The sequence below is a fragment of the Zingiber officinale genome, chromosome 1B, assembly GCF_018446385.1.
Source record: "Zingiber officinale cultivar Zhangliang chromosome 1B, Zo_v1.1, whole genome shotgun sequence".
In the NCBI taxonomy this organism is placed as follows: domain Eukaryota; kingdom Viridiplantae; phylum Streptophyta; class Magnoliopsida; order Zingiberales; family Zingiberaceae; genus Zingiber; species Zingiber officinale.
Window position 1 is genome coordinate 160,743,045 of NC_055986.1, and position 19,617 is coordinate 160,762,661.

General features: G+C 47.3%; 1 protein-coding gene across 2 annotated transcripts in view; it reads right to left on the minus strand.

The window, feature by feature from the left end:
- LOC121986656 (probable serine/threonine protein kinase IREH1) overlaps positions 1–19,617 on the minus strand; it is a 43,350-nt gene that overhangs the window by 4,756 nt on the left and 18,977 nt on the right. For both annotated transcript variants that reach the window (XM_042540616.1, XM_042540610.1), the window contains exon 12: positions 1,832–1,920. In XM_042540616.1, the coding sequence (XP_042396550.1) occupies positions 1,832–1,920 (89 nt within the window). The remainder of the gene's footprint in view (positions 1–1,831; positions 1,921–19,617) is intronic.

A 19,617-nucleotide genomic window follows, 5' to 3' on the forward strand; every position in this document is an offset into this window, starting at 1 on the left:
AGGCTAGATAGAATAAAATATGGATTTCATAGAATTCATGCATCAGTGCTTCCATATTAAAGATGACCAGATGTGGAATAGCATTAGCTGATCAGTTGTTCAGCCCAAGACATTAACTTTTGTAGGTTCTGCTAGTGGTCCAAGACTAGATGCATTGTGCATGCAGTTTATTGCCAGAGTGGTTAAGGATGTAGCACACACCATCAGCATCTCCCTTTGGGCACTAGCTCACTTGAAGCATCAACCAGTGGACTCCCCATTCAACCTACCTAGAAACATGGACCATTTAAATTTCTGCAATATCAAGCTTTGATGGTGGAATAGTTGCCTACTATAGTTGCAAAGGGCAATAGTGAATTTATGGTCTGATTCTAGAGAGGAAGCCTGAGAGACAACTACTGTCCAAGAAAGACAGTAAATGCTTCTAGCATCAGAACCTCTAAATACGCAATATAACTTTGATAGAGCTTATGTTTACTAGTGAATGAAGAAGGGAGAGAAATGAGCTAGAGAAAGGAAGAGTGATCAGAAGGAAGAGGAGAAAGGTTTCCTTTGTTTTATCTAAGAAAAGAGAACTTAAACTCTTGATTTTTGTTGTTCTAAAACATAGAAAGATAAATCAGTTTTTTCACCAGTTCCTAAAGCTTCTATGTCTCTTCCATCTATTTTGGAAAAAACAAACAAAAGTGGGGAAAGGATCTCCAAATTGTTTTGCTTTTTTCTCCTTATGTTTTTCTTCTACAAAGTAGACAAGGGAACCTAATTGCCCTTTCTTTATTGTTTTCCCTTTCGTTCCCTCTAATTGAGCTGCAGCCTACAAGGATGTAGGTGAGATTCAGATGAGTCACCATGCAATGGCTTTGATACCAAATTATCAAGGGCACATAGGACAGAATGCTAGCTTTGCTACAGAGTGGGCTTAATTAGCGTTTTCATCAATATAAGAGAGAATTCAAGCTCTTTGTTGAGAGAGTCGAGCTCAGACTTTGTTTAGAAAATGATATAGAGCATGGAATTGTCCTTTATTGAAAGGAAAGAAAAAAAAAACCATATACATAGCTTACAACTCTTTCCAACTTGATCTTACTAATAAACTTGGTTTACATTATTCCTTAATAGTACCACTCATTATAAACCATTCTACATACCTTGGCTCATGACACCTTATGTAAATTCTTCCAATTAAAGGCAATAACGATCAAAAAAACCAAAATTTAATTAGACTAATACAATTGTTAAGGATAGGCCCATTAGATTAATCTTAACTTCTGATTTGAAGCACAAACTGGTCAGTGATGTAACACCAAAACACATGGTAACATAATAGAAAGTTTCTGTCCTACAGGACAATGGATTTGAACATGGATTTCAGAGAATTCAACTCTGGAGCAGTTTGAAGTGCTCTGCACTCTGTGGAAATCTCTTTGTCATCCATTTAGATTCCATAAAACTTAAGGCCATTTAGTAAGCTTTCAAAAAAACTAAACAGGATTCTAACTCTCGATTCACAGGATACCGACAACTTATTTGGAAATGCAAAAGAAACAAAAACCTTAGTGCGGAAAAAGCAATAAATAGGCTACATTGAACAGAAAAGTTGAGTGGAAATTATCAGTTTTAGATCATATTAATAACTTGTTCTGTGTATGGATAACAATCTACAATCTGCATTCAAGTGTGGCAGCAAACAAACCTAAACGACAAGAATAGGGAGCGGATGGAGAACACTATCCAACTAAAAGTGCAATAGCAATATACAGCTGTACTGAAAGTAATCTTAACCAAAAATGCAAATTAAAATAATTAACTGTGTTCATTGTGCAATCCTTACTTGTCAATAAGATCATAGGCCTCAAAACTCATCTCTTCAGGGACTTTGGGCCAAGGTATTTTACAATTCAAAATATTGTCAAAAATTTTCTGCAAGTGTAAAGAAACAAAGCGAGCGTTTGGTAATTCTCATACAGAAAAACAAGTAAATGAAGCAGTCAAGTCACCAACATAACCTAATATTTTGAAATTATTTTTAAGCAACTGATCAAGTCCAGACTCTAAGCTATTAAATAGCATGAAAGAGTTCATTATTACTCACCAATTCACAAAAACAAATAAATGAACATAGTTATCTGTAGGTACATTATCATATATTGAAAGGTTAGTCAAGATGAAATCATAAAAAGCAATCATAGTTTATCCCAACGAAGATGATGAATAGTTTGTTTATGATCTCTAATACTAATTTACACCACCAGTTGCAGTTACTCTTATTTCAGGTATAAGATAAAAGTTTGATTAGAGAGAACTAGATCATTATTTGTGCAGAACAAAGTAGCATAACGCAAATAATTGGACTTGCTAGCTTGCTTGTTGAATATGAAAGGGGGTGAAAAACCACCTACAATTTTAAACCAGATTGGTGAAAAAGATATAGTTGCCACTTTAGACATTTCAACACCTCCAGTGGCCTTATATATGTGATCCACATTCTCATAAGTACATGAAGTGTTAATTTATGATTGGTTCCAAATTCTAATACATGGACAATTTGCATATTGAATTTCAACAACAAAAATAAGTATACAAATTGTAGAAGAGAAGGAAAAATCTCTGTTCATTTTATTAATCTACTTACATGTAGCTATTTAAATACATAAGGAGAAAACAAAAAAATAATCTCAATCCCTACAATCAAGGGAATACAATCAAGATCAATTTCAATTCCTACAATCAAGGGAATCCAAATCAATCATAAGCCCTACAATCAAGGGAATCTTCGGAAGTATTCAACACTTCCACTCAAGCTGGAACATATATGTCAATCATCCAGCTCGTCACAAAGATCTAAGAATCATTTTCCTCCAAATGTTTTAGTGAAGACATCGGCGACTTGGTTGGATAATGATGTGAATGGAGTAGTAATTCTCTGACTCATTACACACTCACGAATAAAGTGACAGACAACCTCAATATGCTTAGTCCTCTCATGAAAAACCGGATTACTTGCAATGTAAATAGGTAGTGATTTATTGTAGGTGAATCCTAATTCTTTAAGCAAATTCTTTAGCCATAACATCTCGGTTACAGTGTGAGCTATGGCTCTGTACTCAACTTCGACAGTCGACCTAGCAATAACAGTTTGTTTCTTATTTCGCCATGTTACTAGATTTCCCCCTACATAAATACGATACCCAGAAGTGGACCGTTGGTCATAGATCCAGCGTAGTCGACATCAGAATAAACTTCGATCTTTAGGTGCCCATTTCTCTTAAATGATAACTCTTTTTCCGGAGATTTCTTAATGTACTAAAGAATCCTAATAGTAGCTTATCCATACTATTCCAACTGCAAAAGAGATGTCAGGTCTCGTTATTGTTAAGTAGATGAGTTTTCCCAACAAGCCGTCTAGATTTTGCCTTATCCTCAAAGAACTCTCTAGTATCATTCCAAACACTTGAATTGATATCCATAGGCGTATCAGCCGGCTTCATTCCAAGCAATCAATTTCTTTGAGCAAATCTATACATACTTTCATTGGCATAATAAAACTCCAGATTTGGTGTGAACAATTTCAATTCTCAATAAATACTTACGACGTCCCATATCCCTCGTCACAAAGTGTTGTAGCAAATACTTAGTTTCATCTATCCCACATATATCACTCCCGCATATTAGGATGCTATCAACATAAATAATAAGAATAATAATCTCATCCGTACTCTGTCGTATAAACACAGAATGATAAGATTTGCACTATTTAAAGCCAAGCACTCTAATTATATTACTGAATTTGCCAAACCAGGGCTTTGTTTAAGATCATAAATAGCCTTCTTAAGTATGTAGACCATTGTAGCATTCTCCCCCTTGAGCAACATACCCTAGAGGTTGCTCCATAAAAACAATCTTGTGAAAATCGCCATAAAGAAAGGCATTCTTCACATCTAGCCGATTCATTGGCCAAGATTGATTGACAACCACAGAAAATAAAACTCTAATAGAATTCAAGCGGGCAGCAAGAGAGACTGTCTCAAAGTAGTCAACACCATAAGTTTATGTAGATCCTTTGGCCACCAGACAAGCTTTGTATCAATCAATAGTACCGTTAACTTTAAATTTCAGAGTAAACACCCACGACATGTAACAATATCAACAGAAGGTGGTGTAGCCACCAACTCCCAAGTACCACGAGAGATAAGGGCAGACATTTCCTCCTCCATTGTAGTTTGCCAAGCAAAGTGCTATAAGCATCAGAGTGGGAAGTTGGAACTTTTATAAATGATAGAGAAACAGCAAAGCGCAGAACGCGGGACCAAGATAATCAAACGAGAGATGATTAGATAAAGGATAGGTAGTGCAAGACCGAATACCTTTACGAAGCTGCAAGAAGAGGAGCTGAGGGGCATGAATCTGGTTCTAACCGAGCATGCCACGTGTACACCTATATTGGTCTAGTAGACGAAGCATCTGTAGTGGGACACATGTGAAGGGCTAGGTAATGGAGGAGATGCCAATGTATCATGTGTCTGATCGAGAAGGGGAGAAAAGTATGGTTGGGACTCAAAAAATATAACATCAGCACACATATAACTACGTTTTGTGAATGGGTCAAAACAACGATATCTTTTTTTTGTGTGTGAGAATATCCAAGCAAGATATATTTAATAGAGTGACGAGACAATTTATCCAATTCAGGAGTAAAATTATGAACAAAGCAAACACAACCAAATATGCAAAGCGCCGAGAAAAGAGATTTATTAGGATGAAGATAAGACAAGGGGATATCCCCATGTAATACACAGTAGACGACATCCTATTTATGAGAAAACAAACTGTGAGAACAACATCACCCGAAAAAAATTTAGGAACATGCATGTGACAAAGAAGAGGACGAGTTACATCTAAAATATGATGATATTTGTGTTCAGTAATGCCATTTTGTTAAGAAGTGCATGAGCAAGAGGTTTGATGAATTATCCCATGAGAATCACAGAATGTAGACACTCTGGGTGAACTACATTATCAGTACGAAGAATGCACAAGATAATAGAATATTGGATTTTTATTTCATTATAAAATGATGTTAACACCTCAGAAACCTCACTCTTATTTTTGACTAAATATAACCACGTCATGCAAGAATAACCATCAACAAAAATTATAAAATACTAAAAGCCCCCTCTAGACTCAACTCTACTAGGTCTCCAGACATCAAGTTCAAATGCAAAAGAACTATGTTTATCAATTCTACAAGGAAAAGAAGTACGATGGTGTTTGCCGAACTCAGCACCGGAAATCAGTAGACTGAACAAGAACTAAACTTTTAAAAGCAGAAGAAAATGGGTGACCTAGACAACAATGCCAATAATAAGGAGTCAGTTATTAAGAGTGCCCAGGAACTCATAGGTGTAACCGAATTCAGATAGTATAGTCATCACACTCATGTCCTCCACAAATCATCCTCTTCGTTTGTAGATCCTGAAAAATTCAATAGGATGGATAAAAAAAATTATAAAACAGTAATGAAATTTTGTTAGTTGGCTTATAGACCCTACACTAATCGGAAATCTAGGTGCACAGAGAACATTATCAAGAGTGATATTTACAATGGGTTTGACAACACATATTCCTGTAATCGGAGAATAAGTACCATTGGATAAAGATGAGGAAATAAAAGAGGAAGAGAAAATAGACTTGTTACCAGTAATATGAGCAGAAGCACCGGAATCCAACATTCAAGACTTATCATGAGACACAGTAAACACACAAGGATGAGGCAGCAGAGGGAATACTAGCAGAATAGTGAAGCAATTTCTCATAATAAGTACGAGAAATAGAGATCATATCACCGTGATCGTCAGTGTCCAGTGATGGAGTAGATAGTAGCTTGCCAAACTTCATCCAACACTTCTCGGAGGAATGGTTGGACCGACCACAATGAACACACGAATGGTCATTCCTGGTTATATCAGTTCCACGACCACAACCGCGACCCCGAAAGAACCCCGCCTGGGAGAGTCATAGCCGAAATGTCAGAAGATGAGAAAAAATTGGTGTCAAGACGACCCATGGTCACACGAAGAACCCGAGATAGAGCATTCGATAATGTGGGAATGTTATCACTTTGCCTGCAAATTATCCTGAACCAGTCGTAGAGTAGAATCTAAACCGGATAGGAATTTTGTGACTAAAATTTCCTCCCACTGATTCTTTCGAGTCTAAGCGTCACAAGAGAGAGGATGATATAACTAAATTTCATCGGCAACCCCCTTAAGAGTAGCAAAATAGTTACTAGCAGTTTGACCGTCTTAGCGAATACATGTCACATAAGGCATCCCACATCTCTTTGGCAGTTCCCACGAACATAACATTAGTGCTCACAAACTCCTCCATACTGTTAAGAAGTCAAGCCATAACAAAACAATCACTTAAAATCCAATATGAATATTTCGGATCTTTAGAGTGATCAGACAGAATATGAGAACCCAGGAGGGGTAGCCAAATTAGATTTAGAATTTGAAGATGTCATCGTAAGAGAAATTCAAAGCCAGAACCTGAGTAGTGATAAATGAGAACAGTGTTGGTTGATCCCTCTCCAACGATGCAGCACTTGAGATCAAGCAGCCAGTTGATCAAGAAGTTTCAATTTGCTGCTTACTCAAACTGTGTGAGATCCAATAGATTAGATGAGGCCGAAAGGAGAGGACTGCTAGTGACGCAACAACAGGTGGTGCAACAATATTAGGGTTTGTGGTAGTGGTCACAGAAGAAAAAAAAACCTAGATCAGATAAGGGTTAACCTTGCTCCGATACCATGTAGAAGAGAAGGAAAAATCTCTCTGTTCAATCTATTAATCTGCTTACACGTAGGTATTTATATACATAAGGAGAAAACAAAAACAAAAAATAATGTCAATCCCTATAAAGGAATACAATCAAGATCAATCTCAATTCCTACAATCAAGGGAATCTTCGGAAGTATTCAACACAAATGATTCACAATCCGCCTATTCATATAATCTCCCCGCCCCACCCCTCCTGTTCTCCCAAAAATCTGGGACATGTAACAAAAAAAGGGACTGCTTCTATATTTAATCTATAAAAAGGCCAGATGAAACACACTAGTGTGATGAAGTATACTAATTTCAGCACATTCAGAATGAAAGTCTATAAAACTGCCAGATGAAACACACTAGCACAGTGAAGTGCATTAAGTTATGCACATTACAGTAATAGTAGAGTTCAAATGAAGCAATTTTAAACTGCTTAAAGTCTTTTTGACATTGATGAGTCAATAGCCTTGGCACAACAGTAAATTACTGTCATGTGACCTAGAGGTCATGGGTTCAAGTCTTGAAAGCAGCCTCTTGCAAAGAAGATAAGGTTGCGTACAATATACCCTTCCCCGGAACCCCACATTGGCGAAAACATTGTGCACCAGGCCCCCTTTACGAGTCAATCAGGTTACAAAAATTTATTTACCTAATAGAACATATGTCAGCTTTGCTTTGTCACTTAAAATTAATGGACAAAATTTAGATGCTCAAATGCATAAGACATTCAGGTGGGACTAACAAGGCTCATGGCTCCGTGCCATTTGTTACATGAGATATTTAAATGAATTGATCATCCTACATTTATTAGCATGTAAATTCAAAGACTCATCTAGGCACTAATGCTAATAAATTGCTTGGATTGAAGAAATTAGTCCTACTTTTAGAGACATTATACAAATCAGACTAGCACTAAAAAGTGTCATAGTTAAACACTACTAAGAACTGTATGCTCCAACCCTTTAAGGTCGTCGAGTCAACTGCATGAATTTTGTACTATCATTCAACATGTATTTTAGATTCATACACAAAAGGATTTTGACATGACTAAGCATACATTGCAACCCACCATCCTTTTATCCAAGACTGGGGAAAAGACTGGGGTTAGAGTGTTGATCTTTGATGTAGAATACATGATAAAAACTTATGGTAAAGATTTCGTCGTCACACTGACATTTGCTGTGAATTACCTAATAAACACTCCTAGCTAAGGCCACATTTTGTGACTCATATTTGCTCATTTCCTCAAAAACTAAATAAATAAATGATCACTGATCCTGTCCGAGCGCTGAGTCGACGGACGCTGAGGACGTGGCACTCTCCGCTGTCTCCGACTGGTGGTGTAGATCTCCGGCGAACCTGCAAAGAAGCCGAGCCGGGAGGGGTTTCCCAGCGACGACCCTCCGACGCTCAAGTCAGGCAGCGAAGAAGTAGAGTAACGTTACTGTGGCTACAGTGATCAAGATTGCATACCTTCGTCGAAGTCTGGGGATCCTTATATAGGACCCGGGGAGGTGCGGGCACGCTTCTCAATGCGTGCACACTTCCCCAAACATACCTCAGTAGGGTTGTGTCAGAAAAGCATGCCTGACGTCATTCCGCAATCGTCCGAGCATATCCCGGATGTGACGGTGGAAGCTTCCACCGTACGTTATTTTGTCCGCCCCGGCTGCCGACCATGCTATTTGTCGGCGGCAGGTGTCTCGAGGACGAAGATACCAGTTGTCTTTTTTGTCTTCTAGCATTCTTATCTGTTCCCGGGCCGAGCGGACCAGCCGCTCGGCGCTCATGGCTTCCGGGAAGCCCTGTTCACGTGCTCGGCTAAGATTGCGCCTTATTGTCCTGCGTCTCGGCCGAGCGGCCTGTCCGCCCGGCCCATAGACCTTTTTACCTAAGCATCGGAAACCCGACTCCTGGTCGGGCTATCTTTCGTCCGGTCCGGGAGACCCTTGGCCAGATGTCCGGTCGGCCCCGTCACTCCGCTTAGCACGACCTCTGTCCGCTCGGCACGACCTTGGGGTTGACCCTCTTGACCATTGACCTCCACGTGTCGTTGGCCTCCAGCCAACGAGGGTCCCCCGTCCTTATCACCGGATCACATGCCTCCCACTCAAGTCTAGTCGAAGGAGGCTCTAAATCCGACTGACTGGACTGTGAGTTGGGTCGAGCGACATCCACTATGCCGCTCCTGAAAGTGTATCTCCGCTCGGCTCTAGGGAGGCCCATTCGGCCGACCGGTGAGTTGATCGCTATGCTTTCGGTAGTTTTGATTTCTATTTGCCGCTTGTCGCGCTACCGCCTTAAGGGTGGTCGGAGTCGTCGGGTCTCCTCGGAGTCCGTGCCAATCCTCATTAAGTTGCCCACGCGCGAGTAATGATGTTCATTAAATGCTGCCCAATCACTGATCGCCACTTGGCAAGTCCGTCGTCATCGTACGGCCTGGGCATCAGCTTCGATGAGACAGACGTCGGTTCAAATCTGACGGTCCGATGCCAACGTTCCTTTCGATGACCTGGATCGGACGGCTGCGGTGGACCAAGCCCCGGGTTTATGAAGCGCCGACGCTGATTTTCCTTCTATCGCTCTTACCTTCGTGCTTTTGGTGATTCCTCTCGTTCAGTTTCCCGACGTTCGCTTGCCTCGGCGCCCCGACGAACTTTCGGCCTCCCTCTTCTTCACGCTTCGCCTCCCAGTAAGCCCTCTCCTATCTTTACCTTCCTCTGTGTTCTCCATTCCGGTGGCCTTTGCGCCCGTTCAATACAGTTTCGACCCCCTCCGTCAACCTTTTCGTTCTTCCCTCAGCCCTTTCTTCCTCGGTATTGTCCCGGCGATGGCTAGCACCTCGCAACCTTCTGACTCTTCTCCTGGCCTATGGTATATGACCATGGTAAGCCGGTTTGACGAGGATGACGTGGGACGCTTCCTTCGCGAATTCGAACTTCCTCCTAACCATAGATTAGTTTTGGCCACCTCTTCCGATCGGACCCACAATCGGCCAACCGGCACTGTTTGTTTCTTTCGCGACCAATTTGCGGCCAGTCTGCGCTTCCCCCTATATCCTTTTATCCATGAGGTTTGTAATTATTTCCGCCTCCCGCTCGGCCAACTTGTCTCCAACTCTTTTACGTTGCTGTGCGGCGTAGTGGTCCTTTTCAAGCTGCACGGCATTCCCTTAGTCCCCAAAATCTTCCATTACTTTTACTATCCTAAACAGTCCGAATGGGGTACTTTTCTCTTCCAATCACGGATCGGTCTTGTCTTTTTCGACAAGATGTCGACCTCGAACAAGCATTAGAAGGAAAATTATTTTTACCTTCGCTTTCCCGAGCGGCCACCTTTTCGCACTAAATGGCAGACTGCTGTGCCGAGCCCGCCGGACCTCGGTAAATACAAGAGCCAGCCGGATTATCTTCATGCAGCCAATCTATTAGTCGGTCAGAGGTTTAATATCAATAAGCTACTCCACGAGGGGGTGTTGTACATATTCGGATTGAGCCCGATCCGAACGAAGCTCCCGAGCAGCTTGGGTAAGCGCTTTCCCTGTCCCCGCTCCTTTTGGTCTAACTGATTTATTCTTCTTTTATGCAGCTGACATCATGTGGCGCGCCAAGGCCACCGAGCGGATGAAATTGAAGGCCGCCGAAATAGAAGCAGCAGCCGTTAGGGAGATGGTCGATCTGGGGATTGCGTCGGTCGGCTCGCGTGAAGGCGAGAGCGAAAAAGCTCCAACAGAGGCCCGAGAGTCTACCGGTCGGATCCCTGCAACCGGAGCGATTGGTGACGCAATCTCGTCCGCCGGTCAGCCTACCTCTGAAGACGTGGGGCAGTCGCCCGGCGACTCCCCCTTGATAACATGCAAACGGCGCCGAACTAATCTCACACTTGTGGAACCGGTGACCGAGCCAGTTGACGCCCCTTCTGAAGCGGTCAACCCAGTCCCTGCTTAAACCGAGGCCATCTCTTCGGACCGAACTCCTTCCCAGCTCGACCAACCAGCAACCTCCCTCGAAGCGCGACCCGTTAGTTCCCTGCCGCAGGTTCGTCTTCGGCTCAGGCGCTCAGGAATAGTTTCTGCTCCGCTCGACGAGTCATCCGGTCGATCCATCTCTTCCCAATCCGATCCGAGCGGCCGTCGAACGATCAAGGCCGTCCTCCATCTTCCCACTGAAGAGTACCTTTTGGCCGCTGATCGACCAACTGCTCCGGAGCATCATATCACCATACGAGGACCGCTCGCCAAAGTATGGGAAGATGTGAGGGCTCGCGTTGCCCTGATGACCCCCGAGCAGCTCGGCAACAGCCATCTACAACAAACAACCGGGGTATGCCCTTTAACCTACTGTATGCTTAATTTTGGTTCTTGACATTATTCCGTCCGAATAGTACTGGGTGGAGAACATTGTGGTCAGCCATCGCCTGGCTGCCCTGGAGGAAGAATTAAAAAAGCTTCAAATTTCCGGAGGGGCACCAGCTCAGGGGCTATCATATGCCACGCTCCGAGCCGAACTGACCAAATCGGAGAAATTACTAGAGGTCGAACGGCACAAGTCCTCTGGCTTGGAGACCAGGGTAGCTGGCCTTGAGGCCCAGGTCAAGTCTCACGACCGGGAGATGAAGTTGGCGACCAACAGAAAAAATACAGCCATTTCCGATTTAGAGGCCAAGAATCAACAGGCCCGAGCGTTGGAGCAGCGTGTAAACGAATTGGCCGACCTGCTGTCCGCCGAGCGAGAGGGCCACTCGACTACTGAGGCTAAACTTCGAGGAGACATTAAAGATCTCCAAGACGCCTTAGAAGCCGCCCAAGCCGCCTTCAGAGAATACCAAGATGGCGAACCAGGGCGCTTCGCGACGATGAGGCACAATTACTTCCGGACAGATGACTTTGGCAACAAATTCAGCGATCGGCTGGTCCTTGCCTTTGAATAAGTCATTCAAGCCACAACTACGTACTTGAAGGCCAAGGGCCAACTTCCGGAGGCGACTTCTATCCCCCCCCCCCCCCCAAGGATCTGGCCGGGCTGCTGGAGCACATTCCCGAGCCCATTTTCGACGCTCTTGAGTGAAAGTATTTTCTGTAATTCTCCCAATCGGCTCCCACAGCCTCACCTTTAATGAAGACTTGCTTTCTTTTTTCCGTACTTCTCCCGGTCGGCTTAAACAGCCTTGATTTAGTGAATGACATCTGTAACTTTGCCCTTGTTCGGCGAGATTTTAAATGTAATTTTGGAATGCCAACTTTTGCTCTGTTAGCTTTTCGTTTGAATGCTTCCTGTAACTACGCCGACCGGTCGCTCGACCCTTCTCCCGCTATGTAACTTCTTAACTTCCTCACTCGGTCAAACGACCTTTATCTCGTACGGGACTTCCGTTAGTTCTTTGTTCGTGTCCTTTTCAACTGCGCCGCTCGGTCCATCGGCCTTCCCTCCGTATGGAATTTCCGTTAGTTGTTCATTGATCGGCGTTGGTAATCGCACGCCATTGCTTTCCCCTTGTCCTTAGGATCAAGGCTTGCTAATCATCGGCCCTAGATGCTGGGCTTCAGTATATTTGCGCGGCGCTGTCCCGTTCGGGGGGTTTATAGTCGCCGATCCGACTCTAGAGTTTAACGTCGCCGATCGACGATCTTCAAGCCGGGGGGTTTATAGTCGTCGATCCGACTCTAGAGTTTAACGTCGCCGCTCGACGATCTTCAAGCCGGGGGGTTTATAGTCGTCGATCCGACTCTAGAGTTTAACGTCGCCGCTCGACGATCTTCAAGCCGGGGGGTTTATAGTCGCCGATCCGACTCTAGAGTTTAACGTCGCCGCTCAACGATCTTCAAGTCGGGGTTTTTATAGTCACCGGTTCGACTCTAGAGTTTAACGTCGCCGCTCGACGGTCTTCAAACCGGAGTTTTTATAGTCACCGGTTCGACTCTAGAGTTTAACGTCGCCGCTCGACGGTCTTCAAGCCGGGATTTTTATAGTCGCCGGTTCGACTCTAGAGTTTAACGTCGCCGCTCGACGGTCTTCAAGCCGGGGGAGGTTTATAGTCACCGATCCGACGCCGCTCGACGGTCTTCAAGCCGGGGGGTTTATAGTCGCCGGTCCGACTCTAGAGTTTAACGTTGCCACTCGGCGGTCTTCATGTAGGTTGTCGTTCGGCGAATAACGCTCGGACTCTTCGCAATTTTTCTTATCTTCAATCCTGCAGTCAATGGATACATACAAGCGGAACATACATGAAATGAATTACAATGGTGTACCTTTCATCCAGCGCGGTACGGCTGGAGGTGGTTCGCGCTCCATGGTCGATCTAGCCGCCGTCCGCCTTCATCTTCCAGGTAGTAGGCACCCGATCGGAGCTTCTCGACAACCTTAAAGGGCCCCATCTAGGGAGCTGCCATTTTGCTCACATCGCCGACCGGCTTCACCTTCTTCCATACAAGATCACCGACTTGGAATTCTCTGGGAATTACACGCCTGTTGTAATTCTGCTTCATTCTCTGCCTGTACGCCATCAGCCGAACGGCTGCTTTAGCTCTTGCATCGTTCACCAGGTCCAACTCCAGCTGCCTCCGCTCGACATTGTCCTCATCGTAGCTTTGGATCCGATCGGCCTCCACTCCGACCTCGACTGGGACGACCGCCTCGCCGCCGTACACCAAGTGGAACGGTGTTACTCCCGTTCCCTCCTTTGGGGTTGTGCGGATGGCCCATAGTACGCCGGGCAGCTCATCTACCCAGCTTCCTCCTATGTGATCGAGGCAAACCCGAAGTATTCACAGGATCTCTCGATTGGCCACTTCGGCTTGACCGTTTCTTTGAGGATATGCCACGGAAGTGAAGTGTTGTTCGATGTCGTATCCTTTGCACCATTCTCCGAGCTCCTGACCAACAAATTGTCGACCGTTATCCGAGATGAGTCGACGAGGGATGCTGAATCGACAGATTATATGCTGCCAGATGAACTTTTTGACCATCTGCTCGGTTATCTTGGCTAGTGGTTCGGCTTCGACCCATTTGGAGAAGTAGTCGACTGCCACTAGTAAAAACCTCCGCTGACCGGTCCCGATGAGGAAAGGCCCTACGATATCCATGCCCCATTAGTCGAACGGGCAGGATATTGTGGACGCCTTCATTTCCGTCGTAGGCCTATGGGAGAAATTGTGGTACCTTTGACAAGAAAGGCAGGTAGCGACGGTCCAAGCAGCGTCTTCTTGTAGAATTGGCCAAAAGTATCCGGCCAGCAGGATCTTCCTAGCCAGAGACCGGCCGCCCGGATGGCCTCCGCAAGATCCTTGGTGTACCTCTTGGAGAATGTACTCTGCGTCCTCCGAGCTAACACACTTTAGCAGCGGTCGGGAGAATGCCTTCTTGTAGAGTTGGTCCCCGATGAGCGTGAATCGGCCGGCTCTCCTCCTCAATAGTTGGGCTTCCTCCCGATCGGACGGCGTGGCCTCCGATCGCAAAAATTCAATTATGGATTTCCTCCAATCGCTTGGGAATGTGAGACCTTCCATCCGGTCGATGTGCGCCACGAGGGACACTTGCTCGATTGGTTGCCGGATGACGACCGGTGATATCGAATTGGCGAGCTTGGCTAGCTCGTCCGCAGACTGGTTCTCGGCTCGGGGGATCTTCTATATGACAACTTCTACGAAGTTGGTCCTGAGCTTTTCAAAGGCCTCCGCGTAGAGCCTGAGTCTCGCGTTGTTTATCTCGAAGGACCCTGAGAGTTGCTGAGCGACCAACTGGGAGTCTGAGAACAGAGTCACCCGGCTGGCTCCCACGTGCCGTGCGGCCTGTAGGCCGGTTATTAGGGCTTCGTACTCCGCTTCATTATTGGTTGCTCGATAGTCCAGCCGGACGGACAGGTGCATCCTTCTTGAGGGGAAAGCAACAGGATGCCAATTCCGCTTACGACCCGAGTGGACGATCCGTCCACAAATATCTTCCACATAGCTTCGGGCTCGGGATTTTGCACTTCGGTCACAAAATCTGCCAAGGACTGGGCCTTAATCGCCGAGCGGGGTTGATACTGAATGTCGAACTCACTCAACTCCGTTGTCCATTTGATGAGCCGCCCGGACGCTTCTGGATTCAGGAGCACTCTTCCCAGCGGACTGTTCGTCATCACGATGATTGTATGCGCCAAGAAATAAGGGCGCAATCTCCGCGCGGCGAGGATCAAGGCAAAAGCCAATTTCTCGAGACCAGTGTAGCGAACTTCAGCATCCTTTAGAATGTGGCTTAAAAAGTACACGGGCTGCTCTTCGCCGTTCGGCCTTACTAATGCCGAGCCCACAGCATGCTCGGTCGAAGACAAGTAAATACGGAGCGGCTCTCCCACAGCCGGTTTGGTCAGCACGGGTAAAGAATTGAGATAAATTTTCAGCTCCTCGAACGCCCGATCGCATTCCTCGTCCCATTGAAACTTGGTAGCCTTGCGCAGAATCTTGAAAAAAGGAAAGCTTCGGTCGGCCGTTCGGGAGATGAATCGTGATAGCGCCGTTATCCGACCGGTGAGGCGTTGTACTTCTCGAAGATTTCTGGGAGGAGGCATATCTTGCAATGCTTTTACCTTTCTGGGATTCGCTTCTATGCCCCGCTCGGTCACAATATAACCCAAGAAACGTCCGCCCTTTCCTCCGAACAAGCACTTCTGGGGGTTCAGCTTGACCCCGTATCTCCTCAGTGTCTAGAAAGTTTCTTCCAAATCTGCATAAAGGTCTGCTGCTCGGAAGGATTTGATAAGTATATCGTCCACATACACTTCCAAGTTACGCCCGATCTGCTCCCGGAATACCTTATTCATCAGCCGCTGATAGGTAGCTCCCACATTCTTCAGTCCGAACGGCATTACGTTGTAACAGTAAGTGTCGTCTGCAATGACGAAACTGACTTTCTCTTGGTCTTCTCGGGCGAGCGGTACTTGATGGTAGCCCTGATATGCATCCAACATGCATATCAGCTCGCATCCGGTCGTGGAGTCCACCAGTTGATTGATTCGGGGCAAGGGGTAGAAATCCTTTGGGCAGGCCTTGTTCAGATCACGGAAGTCGATGCAGACTCTCCACTTGTTGCCTGGTTTGGAGACCAGCACCACGTTTGCGAGCCAGCTCGGGAACTGCACCTCCCGTAAATGGCCGGCCTCCAAGAGCTTCTCGTCCGGATGATGATATTCTGTTCGGCACTGAAATCCCTTTTCCTTTACTTTACCGGCCGAGCATCCGGTCGGACGTGAAGCTCGTGCTGCGCTATGCTCGGCGAGACTCCTGGCAGCTCATGGGTCGACCAAGCGAAAACGTCGCAGTTTTTCTAGAGGCATCCGATCAGCTTCTCTTTCTGACTTGCTTCCATATCGGCTGCTATGAAAGTCGTGGCCTCCGGTCGGGAAGGGTTGATCTACACCTCTTTTTCTTCATAAACTAGCGAAGGTGGCTTTTCGGTTATAGCGTTTACCTCGACTCGTGGCACTTTCCGAGTGGATCTAGCCTCGGCTCGGACCATCTCTACGTAGCATCGCCGGGCTGCAAGCTGATCTCCTCGGACCTCCCCCACTTTATCTTCCACCGGGAACTTGATCTTCTAGCAGAAGGTGGAGACGACTGCTCGGAACTCGTTGAGAGTCGGTCGCCCCAGGATAGCATTGTACGCGGAGGGAGCGTCGACCACAATGAAGTTGGCGGTCCGCGTTCTTCTGAGTGGCTCCTCCCCCAGCGAGATAGCCAGCCGGACTTGTCCGACCGGCAAAACTTCGTTACCGGTGAATCCGTAGAGGAGGGTTGTCATCGGCAGCAACTCGGCTTGGTCGATTTGCAATTGGTCAAATGCCTTCCGGAAGATGATGTTGACCGAGCTGCCTGTATCAATAACAATGCGGTGAATAGTGTAGTTAGCTATTACCGCTCGAATGATGAGGGCGTCATCATGCGGGACTTCGACTCCTTCGAGGTCCCTAGGCCTAAAGCTGATCTCGGGCCCATTCGCCCGCTCCTGAGTGCAGCCAACTGCATGGATCGTGAGCTGCCTTGCATGCGCTTTCCGTGCCCTGTTGGAGTCTCCTCCAGTCGGGCCTCCGACGATGATGTTGATTTCGCCCCTCGAGGCATTTCCTCTGTTCTCTTCCTCCCGAGCGGATGGCTTAGGTCGTTCATGCGACGCCCGGGGATTAGCTCTGTGCGGCTGGTGAAGGTGCCGCTCGGGTGATTCTCTGGTTGCCCGCCGCCCGGCCTCTTGGTGCCGATGTCGCCTATCAGGCGATGGGGATCGATGACGATAACTCCTGAGAGCGGGATGAGCGATCGGAGGGAGACTCCGACAATCCCGGGTGTTGTGTTTGGTGGATTGGTGGAGCGAGCAGAACATGGGAGTCCACACCTTCCCTTTTGGCTTAGGTCGATCGGTCGCTACTTGTTGGACGGCGTGCGGCCTCGCTTGCTGATGGGGACGAGCCATCTCTCGCGGGGCCCTCTTAGCGGTTGATAATTGGAAGGCGGCTTCCGCTCGGCGGGGACTGGTGGCTCAGCTGGTGCTTCCTTTTTCCTCACCATTTGAGCTTCCTCCACGTTGATGTACTCATTAGCCTTATTCAACATGTGGTTGTAGCTGCGGGGCGACTTTCTAACGAGCGCACGGAAGAAATCCCCGTCCAGAAGCCCCTGTGTAAATGCGTTCATCATAGTTTCCGAGGTGGCCGTCGGGATATCCATGGTCACCTGGTTGAAGCGTTGGATGTAGGCCCGGAGCGACTCCCTCGGTCCTTGTTTGATGGCGAATAGGCTGACGCTAGTTTTCTGATAACGTCTGCTACTCGCGAAGTGGTGGAGAAAAGCCGTGCGGAACTCCTTGAAGCTTGTTATTGATCCGTCCGGCAGCCTCCGGAACCACCATTGTGCCGACCCAGAAAGGGTGGTGAGGAACACTCGGCACTTCACCCCATCTGTATATTGATGTAAAGTGGCGGTGTTGTCGAACTTACCCAGATGGTCATCCAGGTCGGTGGTCCCGTTGTATTCTCCGATCGCCGGAGGCGCATAATGCTTTGGTAGTGGGTCTCTCAGAATGGCGTCAGAGAACTGTCGATTGATCCGCTCGGGGGATGAATCCGTCCGGGGCGCCTTGCCCTTCCTAGCGTCACGGATAGGCGCCTCGTCGGACGATCCCTGGTTGGTTAGGGCCAATTCTGATGGCGTCTAGAATAGTGCTCGATGGAATGGAATAGGGGCGGCCGGCGCGTCTCCTGGTGTGTCGGTCTACCCCTTGTTCTGAGCCCACGTAGAATATTGTTCCGGTCGGTCCTCCATTGCCGCTCGGCCTCCAGAGGCGGATGCGGCCTGCTGTGTTATCCTTTCTGCTTGAGCCTTCTGCTGTTGCTCAACCATCTTTGCGGCTCGCGCTTGAATGAGTGCTTCGAGCTCCTCAGAAGAGAGCGTTACCAGGAGTTGACGTCCAGCTTCTTCCATCTTCTAGGCTCGGATTTAGGTGCGTTCCCACAGACGGCGCCAATTTGATCCTGTCATAGCGCTGAGTCGACGAACGCTGGGGACGTGGCACTCTCCGCTGTCTCCGACTGGTGGTGTAGATCTCCGGCGACGACCCTCCGACGCTCAAGTCGGGCAACGAAGAAGCGAGTAACGTTACTGTGGCTACGGTGATCAAGATTGCATACCTTCGTCGAAGTATGGGGGTCCTTATATAGGACCCCGGAGAGGCGCGGGCACACTTCCCCAAACATACCTCAGTAGGGTTGTGTCAGAAAAGCATGCCTGACGTCATTCCACAATCGTCCGAGCATATCCCGGATGTAACGGTGGAAGCTTCCACCGTACGATATTCTGTCCGCTCCGGTCGCCGACCATGCTGTTTGTCGGCGACAGGTGTCTCGAGGACGAAGCTACCAGTTGTCTTTTTTGTCTTCTAGCGTTCTTATCTGTTCCCGGGCCGAGCGGACCAGCCGCTTGGCGCTCATGGCTTCCGGGAAGCCCTGTTCACGTGCTCGGCTAAGATTGCGCCTTATTGTCCTGTGTCTCGGCCGGGCGGCCTGTCCGCCCGGCCCATAGACCTTTTTACCTGAGCATCAGAAACCCGACTCCTGGTTGGGCTATCTTTCATCCAGTCCGGGAGACCCTTGCCCAGATGTCCGGTCGGCCAGATGCTTGTGTTGGAACCCCGAGGTGTTTTGATGTGATCAAACAAGTTAAGCTAGGTCCTGCGTTGTTTAACCCTTGTGTCTAAGTGTGCAGGAGCTTAGGAACACAGGAAGTCGAGCGGAAGACGCGGCTAACGAGAAGGACGGCACGGGGAGAGAGCCGACGGGCTCGGTGCGTCCGAGGGACGAGGTGACCGCGGAAGAGTACACCGACGGACGAGAAGAACGTGCGCGGCGTTCGAGGGACGAGAAACCGGGAAGGAAGGCTGCTCGAGGAGAAGGCCGGAACATGGGTTCGGGTGAGCCCTATTCCGGAAGGCCGAGATCACCCAAGCAAACGGAGCAGAGCGAACAGACCCGGACCGAGATGAGCTGGATCGAGACGAGCTGAACCGGAGTCGAAAAGTCAATTTAAGTTGACCTTAGGGCTCCGGGCGCCCGGAACCATTCCGGGCGCCCGGAACCCTTCCGGGCGCCCGGAATCGACTTTTCAACAGGATCGAGTTTTGACTCGATCCGACCGTTGGGGGATAAAATTTATCCCCCCAGGGCGCCCGGAACCCTTCCAGGCGCCCAGACCAAGACTATAAATATAGCCTTGGTCCAGAAGCAATAATTAATCAAGAACAACTACTTGTAATCCAGTGCTTTCATT